General features: G+C 39.5%; 1 protein-coding gene across 2 annotated transcripts; it reads left to right on the top strand.

Annotated features, from left to right (window-relative positions):
- The first annotated feature begins 76 nt into the window (after window positions 1-76).
- On the top strand, window positions 77-7,146 carry rab25b (RAB25, member RAS oncogene family b). 2 transcript variants are annotated; one of them, XM_080767288.1, is made up of 5 exons: window positions 77-602; window positions 4,021-4,216; window positions 5,691-5,884; window positions 6,122-6,202; window positions 6,361-7,146. In XM_080767288.1, exons 1-5 carry the CDS (start codon window positions 566-568, stop codon window positions 6,480-6,482), a joined length of 630 nt encoding a protein of 209 aa, XP_080623414.1. In that variant the 5' UTR covers window positions 77-565; the 3' UTR covers window positions 6,483-7,146. The 2 variants fall into 2 exon arrangements, with proteins under 2 accessions (XP_080623414.1, XP_080623415.1); XM_080767289.1 differs by having other exon boundaries at window positions 6,437-7,146.
- Window positions 7,147-10,086: the final 2,940 nt, after the last annotated feature.

Raw genomic sequence — 10,086 nt, forward strand, 5'->3', positions numbered from 1 at the left:
CCCTAAGGTAATTGTGGAACATATAGAACCCAGGGAACATAGGGATGACCCCATTTTTACATCTGTGAACCTGTGGTGTGACAAAGTTGAAATGAATGATGCAGCCATTCCCTGCTTCTTGGACCTAGGCTAAACTATTGATTGCAGTGATTTAACTGGTCCACATGGTGGCACTCGGCTGCACCTGGCAGCTGCAGTACCTGTCTAACCTGCCTACACTGGCCTACACTTTCATCTCGCCAAGACCCGCCCTTGTCCCTTGCCTCACCCCTCCCCTTCCCAACCCCCATCAACTGAGTCAGTGGAACTACCTGGCTACACACAGCAAGCCTTGTTCAAACAAGACATTTTCTATTAACAAATGGGGAAGGACAGGCTTGAGGGTGGAATTTGTGTGTCAAAACATTTTTACAGTCATTAGTTGGTCTGAACCTGAAGGTTTGTAGAAGAGTGGTTTCAGTAGTGTAAATCAGTGTCATCTTGCATCTTCCACAATCTGTGAATGCAAGGGCTGAAGACAAGGCAGCAGTGTGTGGGGAGGCACCACCAGTGAAAAGGGCACAAGATGGGTTCAGATGAGGCCTACAACTTTGTCTTTAAAGGTGAGGACTCATACATATACACAATTCAATGCCCAAATAGCATTTTCGAGTTAGTCATGGTAATTTATAGTGTATTTGAATCTATAAAGTATAGTGACTAGGGAGTAGTAAAGTGCTAATGTGTGTGTGCAATCTATCAGCAGATTGAGTAAATCCTTAGTCACACATACTGTACATACAGTGTGCACACAGTGCATGTGCAGTATTTGAATGTGGATGTGCATAAACTTGCAGTGTGCAATTTCTTATGCATTTTACAAAAATAACTGATCTTGATAGGATATACAGTATTGCTTTTCAGCCTGGTATATGTCTCAATTATGTCCGCCCTCAGATGAGAGCATTACCAGTTGCTTACATGTAACAACCATGATGTGTGTGTTTGTCTGTGGATGCATGCACGTGCAGTGTGTGTGTGTGTGTGTGTGTGTGTGTGTGTGTGTGTGTCATGCCTATGTATGAAACCCAGCTCATCGGTACCATGAACAACATTCCACATTATTAAATTGTATTCCAAAATGCAGCAACCATTTTGGAATAGAAAACATGACCTTTAATTGAACTTTCAGTATCGCAATTTAAAAAATAATCATGAGTCTCATCCTTTTTCAGTCAAGTACTTGAATTACGCTACCTACTTAAACCAGTAAATTGTACTTAAATCTTATGCCAGAACTTCGTTTTTTGACAGATTAGATGATCCAAACAAAGAGGAATTGACTACATTTGACTACAAACCTCTTAATCTGACCATTTTACATTCTTCCCCCACAACAGAAAAGCACTGGTTGACATATGTCCCTTAACAGACAATAGGTGATATGGTTCACAAGAGTTGACAATCAGGTTCACAAGAAAGTAACAAATGGATATCTGGAACCAATCTTACACCTAATCAAACCAAATTATGTTGGACATGTAGTAGAATCCCATTAAAGAGAGAGAGACGGACAGATTGAGTTTGTAGGTTGAGTGAATTATTACAATTATTTCAGTTGCTCATACTAAAGTCATGGAAACAAATAAGAGGACAATTTAATCTTGAAAGGAAGACTCGTTCTCAGCTTCCTCAGCATATAGCTTAACCCTTTAAAGAAGCCTCTTTCCGTATTTGTCATGGCAACCAGGGCATTGTTTGTTTAAGAAGTTACTCAGTGCTGAAGGAGGGGAAGGCAAAAACAGCCATGCTCTCGCCTCACCAAAGAAAGTATGTTCAATGAGTTAGCTGTGAAGTTCAACTCAAGTTCAGTTGTACAAATGGTCTGAAAACTCTTCCTATTGGATTGACAAATAAATCACAAACATTCTTAGACTTAATATTGTATAATACTGCAACCTAGATATTTTCTCTCTCTCTCTCTCTCTCAATCATGGGAACGGTCACAGTCACCTTTTTTACATGAAATAATTCCCAGTGGAACTGCTTATCAGTGTGTCATTGATTAAGAGTCAGGATGTACTCTTTATCTTTTGTACACTGAAATACTTGGTGTTGTCATGGTATTCACTGTTTTGATTACAGTATCCATATGGTGCATTCCCTTGAGAAATGCACTCCCAACTTTTCATGGCCCAATAGATTTAAATAGACTGCTTCAAGAACTAACGTGTAACTGTAATATAACTGTTCCCTGGTTCTTTATGTCACAATTAAAATCTGAGCAACTCAGCAAAACTTAGATTAGGTTCTATATGTTTTGTCAAATGTGTTGTCCAAAGCACATATTTTTGAGTTTGTATTCCTTAGTATTGGCTGAATCTGTTGATCTAGGGATTTTTTCTGTTAAATTCAACCGACTTAATAGTTAAAGTTTACATTTTACAATGAAATAAAAATGTAAAACTGTAAATAAAGGGTATGCACTTGACATCATCATCATACTTGGAAGTTATGCGGGAACACCATATTGAGTTGCAAAAAAATACTTTCTGGCATTCACAGCCCATACATCCAAACAGAAAAGTCCTATCTGATTGCATTAAACGACATTAAACTCACTTTGCCACTCGATTTGACATTCACTTTATGCATGCGCATACCCTCTAATGTCTTCATAGTTTTGGTGAGATCATCTGTTTTTTTTAAAGTCAGCTATTAGCAGCACTCAAACACAGACACAAGTTACAGTGTTTCCAGTGTCTAAATAACTGACTTGTTCTTTTTACGGTATATATTAACCTTTCTTTCCATGTAACTCCTTATAATAACCTCGTCATAATTCATTGATGTGTTAATACTAATTGGAAAAAATACAATTATTCAATTAATGTTCATATTCATACATGGCTGTCAAGCCTCTCATATTTTATGAGATTTACATAAACATATTTCAATGCTGCAGAATGTCTCACAAACACCTGCATGCACACTGCATGTCTTCACTTGCTCAATATATGTTACATTAATAGGCAACATTTTGGTCAAACCTTGACCTTTATAGAACCTTTTCATAGCAGTCATTACAGGTCAATACAGTTGAATGTATACCTAAATGAAACACACCCGCACATTTAACATTATTACAGTAAATTCAGCTTAGTTTACCTATGAAAATAGTCATAATGCGTGTCTACCACATTTATTTAGATTTTATTCAGGTGTACAAGATGTATGTCTTACAAAATATTTCCCTATGTTCTGTTAACAGTATTTCTCACCTGTGGTAATTAATTCAGTTTCCATGCAGGTGTGGTTATTATATTTTTTAATGTAGGACAAGATTGTGACACACCAGACAGCTAAAACGAGGGGCTTATATTAAGAAATCAAGAGAGCACACCTTGACTAAGGGCCTTACTCAAGGGCATCCTTGGGAGTGGCTCAAACCAGGCCCTGTGAATATAAAAGAATATTTGAGTGTTTCATCTATATTCCAACATGCCAAGTCCCTGAAAGGCCCTGAAATGATGCCCTCAGGGGGTCCCTCCCTATACCCGATACTCCTTCACCCCAAAAATCTTGTTTTGTGTTTAAAACAAGAAGGGTTGGACCGTTTGCCTTGAAAAGTACCTCTCACACTCGATATTCCTGCTACACCTGCTATGAACACATATCAACTTACAAAACCCCTTTCACTCTCTCCTGGACCTGATATAGCCATCCCTTGTACTGTTGAAAAACAATGGATGTTAGAATTTAGGAGGTACGGTCAGGTAAGATGGGTGTGAGTTGGTGAATATCAAGTAGAGTGACACAACCCTCACAAATTAGTGTCAAAAATATGATTGAAAGACCTTCCTATAACGAAACTAACTACAGCCATAGGTTTTACCTTGCAATAGTCAGTGTGCTCATCAACAAGTCAAATGTCCTTTTGAGGTGTGTGAAGTACCAACAAACATTTCCTGTATTTGCTTGCCAAATAAAGGTACAGTATATGTAATGTCCCTCTAAATCTGTCTTGTCTCTCCTCTGCAGTTGTTCTGATAGGAGAATCTGGTGTGGGCAAGAGCAACCTACTGTCCCGTTTCACAAAGAATGAGTTCAACCATGACAGCCGCACCACTATCGGTGTCGAGTTCAGCACTCGCACAGTACAGCTGCGTGGCTTCACCATAAAGGCCCAGATTTGGGATACAGCTGGGTTAGAGCGATACCGAGCTATCACCTCAGCGTGAGTACAAAAGACCATTACACACAAAGTAGTAGTTAGTAGTAATGTAGTAGTTGTGACTACACTCTCATTTACTATGGAATCTTGCATTTCCCGTCAGTGTATCACACCAGGCAAGCCCCCAAGTCATTGTGACGTCACGTGACATCAGCCACCATAGTGCCTAGGTCATCGTGACATCATCAGGGATGGATGTCATAGTAAATGCGCCCTGCTGTCGCAGTTAAGCCCATATACTGTATGGAGATCCCTGAGGCCATCAATATTGGCCAGCAACTCTACATCTGACCTCAGACCTCAGATCTCCATATGGATATATGTCAGAACCAACCATATGTTGATCCTTTCCCATCCATCCTTCATCTTTGATGTCTCCCTTTTATTTTGACTTGTTATTAGTTATTAGATGTCATAAGCCGGCAAAAAAAGAGTTCTCAACAGGCCCGAAAATGAAGGCCCGGCCCTAACTGGGCCCTCATCAAACCCTGTACACTCAAGAGAATGTCCCCGCTGCACCCTTAGATCTCCATATACTGTATGGAGCTGACCTGTTCTGACATTCCATATGTTGATATGGCCTCATCAAGCCCTGTACACTCATGTACGGGGCTCCTTATATGGCAAGTACAGAATTCATTCCATGTTGATCTGACCCCCCATGCCAAAGCGCCAGCGCACGCCCAGCAGTCTGCTGTCAACGAGGTGGAGGATGCGTGCACGGGACCTCACACTTTAGGGCAAAGTCGCTTCTCGCCCTCAGCCGTCTTACTGGTAGTAAGACTTGAATAGCATGAACACTTACACTTGTGCGCACAAGTGTTACTCTATTTTGCCATCCATTCTCTCTTTATGTTAACTTTTACTGGTGCTTTTTCGTGACCTCAGTTTTTGGAACTCTTTGTGTTATTAAAATTGAGTGAATTAATTTGACTTGCCTTAATTAGATCACTTCTGTTAGGTAACCTTTAGGTGGTTGTCTTGGGAGGTGCAACTGTATGACAGGCATTACACATAAACAGGCAATTATGTTTAATTTCCTCCCACATAACCTGAAAAACCTTTCTTCACCTTCTCTGTTCCCGTTCATTTTCAACCAGCACGTTCTGGTCCAACGATGCAATTTGTTTTCTTGAAGGTAGATGGATTAACACCTTTGACATGTGTTTTTTAAAACAATATAACCATGTCTGTTTATTTTTTTATGAGAGAAAATCTGTTACACACCACAAGTCAGGAGTAGCTCTTTGCAGTCAGGCCGGCTTTTTGAACAATTATGGTACTAATTAAACTCCCATGGAAATTCCCATTTGTGCATGGAAGTTCACAGGGATAACAGTAAATGCTAGTTTTCCTGTTAATGATGGGGAGGGGGTCATATCATATCTAATATTATATCATAAAAATAGTGTATATGTATTTGATATAATTTTATTTAAATAGTATATATCAACGTGTTCTTATCTCCCTTAACAAGGTATTACAGAGGAGCAGTTGGAGCCCTGTTGGTCTATGACATCACCAAACACCTGACATATGAGAGTGTGGAACGCTGGTTGAAGGAGCTGTATGACCATGCGGACCCCCATATAGTAGTGATGTTGGTAGGAAACAAAACTGACCTGGCCTCAGAAAGAGCAGTGCCCACAGAGGAGGCTAAAGACTTCTGCGGTACATACAAAGCCAATTACATTTAACTAATAATTCTCACATATACATAGCATGTGACACCTATACATTGTGTGTGTGTGTGTGTGTGTGTGTGTGTGTGTGTGTGTGTGTGTGTGTGTGTGTGTGTGTGTGTGTGTGTGTGTGTGTGTGTGTGTGTGTGTGTGTGTGTGTGTGTTGTTGGTTGATGTTGGTGAGAAAATAAGGATAATGATATTTTACTTTGTTTACTTTCTGCAGCAAGGAGAGGCCTGTTGTATATGGAGACTTCAGCCTTGGAGTCAACTAATGTTGAGGTAGCATTCAACGATGTCCTTGCAGGTAAGGTTTTAAAGGATGTATTTCACAGGTGGGCCTTCAACAATCCAAATATGTTGTCTATATAGGAAATAACCTGTAGTAAAACAAAAACCTATTTCAGGCAGATATCATTTATTTATTTTTACAATTAATTCATAATGTATTTCCCATTCATTCAGAGATTCACAAGAAAGTAAGCAGTAAAGAGGTGATTCGGGGCTCCATCAATGCTGTGTCCTTATCACCCACCCCCAGAGCAGACAACACAGAGGAGGGAAAGCCTTGCTGCAGGAACGTCTGATCGGACTAAAGCCTAATTTATTCAGTGGTATGCGACAGAGTATAAATTAGGCTTAACCTTTAACTTAAGGGGTCATTCAGGGGGAAATCAGAGCGGAGCCGTATGTAGCGAACAACGCTGAAGACCACAACAGCTTTTGGAGGACAGGCCTCTGTGCCAAAAACACGGCTGCAAGCCCATTTGACAATGACTGATTTGGAAAAGTTATATAAGATATGCACAGTAAACTCTGAAGCGTTAATGTAACTCTGAGAGTGTACAAATGTGTAATATTTGTACACTCTGAGTACATTCTCACAGTTACAAATGGATAAATGAACACTGAGGATGTTACTGTGTGGCATTTGATGAGATGAAATATCAATGACCTGATAATGGTCTGAGAGCAGGTCAATGGAAAGAAAAATAGACTTATGTCTAAACAGAGTTTGGAAAGTTACAGTAGCCTATGTGAATGATTAAATGCAACATGGAGGAGGCAGAGAATACAAGTCAATGTTATGTTTTAAGTTTGCCTTTAGAGGCAGTGATTTTTTAAATGTTAAAAGTGATTGTTTCTCATTTTCATCAACTGAACATTGGGTGCGTAGGCTCATATTAAATTTATTTAATATAGCTTGTTGTCACTGCTGTACATGTGCTCTCATAAATGATCTGTGATCAAATATCACTGACTGTATATTACTGCTGTGAAATAAATGATTAATAGCAGCCTTTCCCACTGAAAAGCTTACTTGTTAGAATGGAACAGCCATGGAAATAGCTTTTAGATCATATGACATGAAAACTGTCCACTGAAACCGTTACGAATGGAAGTTTTACATCGACTGCAACTCCTAGAGCAGTGGTTCCCAACCTTTTTTGTATCAGGGCCCACTTGAAAACCTCTCAAGTGGTCACGACCCACCCCACCACCTGAGCTCGGTGGTGGGCTGTATGTATTTTCAGCATGTGTTTAGGCTTGGATCAATGGAACTAACTATATTTAAGGTTCCTATTCATCAGTATCACAGTAAAAACTCATTTTCCAAGGTTTTAAAGACAAAAAGTACCAAGACATGTCTTTCATGAATTATTTAGGAATCCCAGATCGGAACAATACAGGTCAAATCAAGTAGGGTATTTGTGACTGACTCGTAAAATAACTGTAAATCGTTTCTTCTATAGCCTAATTTAGGCTATATATTCAGGCCATTATATACGTTTGCAAAAAATAAATACTTTAAAAATAAAATTATTTTATTTTGTATTAGCAACATGGATCCTAAACTTTGCAGAAGCCATTGTCACCTGATACCAAACAAAGTAAAGGGGAAAAAAGGAAAGAAAGAAATATATAGCTGCAAGCAGCGATAAGGCGGGACCAAGAAAGAAGATAATACGCAATAAGAACAATATGCACAAATAAGAATCACAGGCTGAGTTGGCAGTTCCCGGATTTGAACCCATGACATTGTGCTCCAAAGGCAAGAGCTCTACTGACTAAGCTATCCAGACACAGTCAGTTTTCTCATTGTAAACAGTAACATCATTCAGTGTTTTTGGTAACAAGTATGTCCTCGTTTTGGGCATGTCATTATACATTTCTACAGTGTGTGTGTGTGCTGTTCATGTGTTCACGTACAAACTTCTTTTTAACTGGAATTTCAGTTAATGGTCCATAGATTGTGTGTAGAACGTTTCACGCAAGTTGCTCAAAAATCAGGGCAGAAAATCAGGTATAAGCATTTTTCAAACTGCTCAAAATGGCGGAAAATCTGAGGTCGGAGCTTACTTGTCAAAGTAACAGATGTGTTCCCCCGGAGTCAAGGAACATGTGGAAACAAGTGCCATGAATTTTGGCCAAACAAAGCATGAGTTATGACTGTTCAAAGGTTTCATTTAAAAATAAATGCTATAGCACCCCCCTTGGCCAATTGGAGTAAGTGCTTCCAGTGCTATTTGGCATGACCCTCTATACTTTACAGTATAGTAGAGTCTATTATACTGTAAAGTGACATAAGCATATGACGCTGCATGTATGTATTAGAGGCAGAAGAAGAACTTTCACAAACCAGCAATTTTCATTGGCTCATAAAAAATAAATTACTACGATTTATTGTCCGTATAGGTCTAAAGTTCACGTGTAGACGTTTTTGTGCATTTTGATCAAAGATCCTGGGAGGAGAACATTTTAACAGTTTTTCATATAATTCAAAATGGCAGGTGTTCTAAAGGTCAGAGGTCAAAAGTCAAAAGTCAGAACACAAAAGTTGTTCGGCATGAGGAGACACATGTGTATCAAATTGTCATTGCCAACGGTCAAATGGTTCATGAGAAATGCACGTTCAAAGTTTGCATTTTCAATTGAGTGCTATAGCGCCACCCTTTGGACAATGGTCATTGGCTTCGCATAGTCACCGTTTGGCATGGACCTCTACCAGATTCCCACTGCACAGTTCAGTCAGAACTGCTATTTTTGGCGGAAGGAGAAGAAGAAGAAGAAGAAAAAAAAAACACACAAAAACAATAAGTGACCAAAGTCACTTCGTGACTTCCTGGGCCCTTAAAGAAAGACAGAAAAATGTTCAGGATGGCAGCTTGTTCCCTTCAATATGGGTAGACTCAGTGTTGTGGGTTCGAGTCCCGGTCCCAACAACCTTTGCTGCATGACATGTCATTATCTCTCTCTCTCTGTTTCCTGTCTCTCTTCATTGTGTTCTATCAATAAAGGCAGAAAAGCCCCCAAAAATATCTTAAAAAGCGTATAGTATCTACTCTACCAGTATGTACTCTTCAGGGTAGCTACATGGTGAGTCAGCGTTTTAAATATGATTGGTCTGGTAGTCTCTTTCTAATCCAGAACATTAAAGACACTTGTCACTTGACCTGTCTGTCTAGCATCAAATGTTGGATGAGTGAAAACTTTCTCAAGCTAAATGAGGATAAGACAGAAGTTCTCATAAGGGGTTCTAGTGAGCAGAATGAATCAATAATAAGCAGACTTGGCAACCTGACTGTAGAAAGTAACAGTACAGTAAAGAACTTTTTAATTCACACATTAATCATGTTACCAAGATTGCCTTTTTTCACCTTAGAAATATTGCATGAATCAGAGCCTATTTCTCCAGAATTGGACGATGCAAAAACGCTGATCCACGCCTTGATTACTGCAATGCACTTTTTTCTGGACTGCCAAAGAAAACAACTGACAGAACTTGTCCAAAATGCTGCAGCCATAGTTTTAACTAAAACTAAGATGAGAGAACATATTACTCCAGTTTTAACTTCACTGCATTGGCTTCCGGTTGTTTTTAGGATTGATTTTAAAATTATTTTACTTGATTATAAAGTTCTCAATGGTCTCGCACCTCCCTACCTTCATGACTGCCTGCCTAAATATGTCCCAAACCGCCCCCTCATGTCTTCCACTGCTGGCCTGCTCGCTGTGCCTAAAAAATGGCAACTAAAAAACATGGTGAAGCAGCTTTCTGCTTCTACGGCCGACGGTGTGGAACCGTCCCACTATACCTTCGACAGGCAGCCTCTGTAGACATTTTAAAGCACAGCTCACTGTATTGCATTACTGCTATTATTTTAATGTTTTATGCCTTGCTTTTCTTTT

This window comes from Protomyctophum bolini, assembly GCF_963924005.1.
Source record: "Protomyctophum bolini genome assembly, chromosome: 7".
Classification (NCBI taxonomy): Eukaryota; Metazoa; Chordata; class Actinopteri; order Myctophiformes; family Myctophidae; genus Protomyctophum; species Protomyctophum bolini.

What these genes read in the sequence shown, in the direction of transcription:
- rab25b (XM_080767288.1), top strand. Translation starts at nt 566, where the DNA reads ATGGGTTCAGATGAGGCCTACAACTTTGTCTTTAAAG. An exon ending in CTACAACTTTGTCTTTAAAG is followed by an intron (nt 603 to 4,020) that starts GTGAGGACTCAT and finishes TCTCCTCTGCAG; the next exon opens with TTGTTCTGATAGGAGAATCT. An exon ending in GGAGGCTAAAGACTTCTGCG is followed by an intron (nt 5,885 to 6,121) that starts GTACATACAAAG and finishes TACTTTCTGCAG; the next exon opens with CAAGGAGAGGCCTGTTGTAT.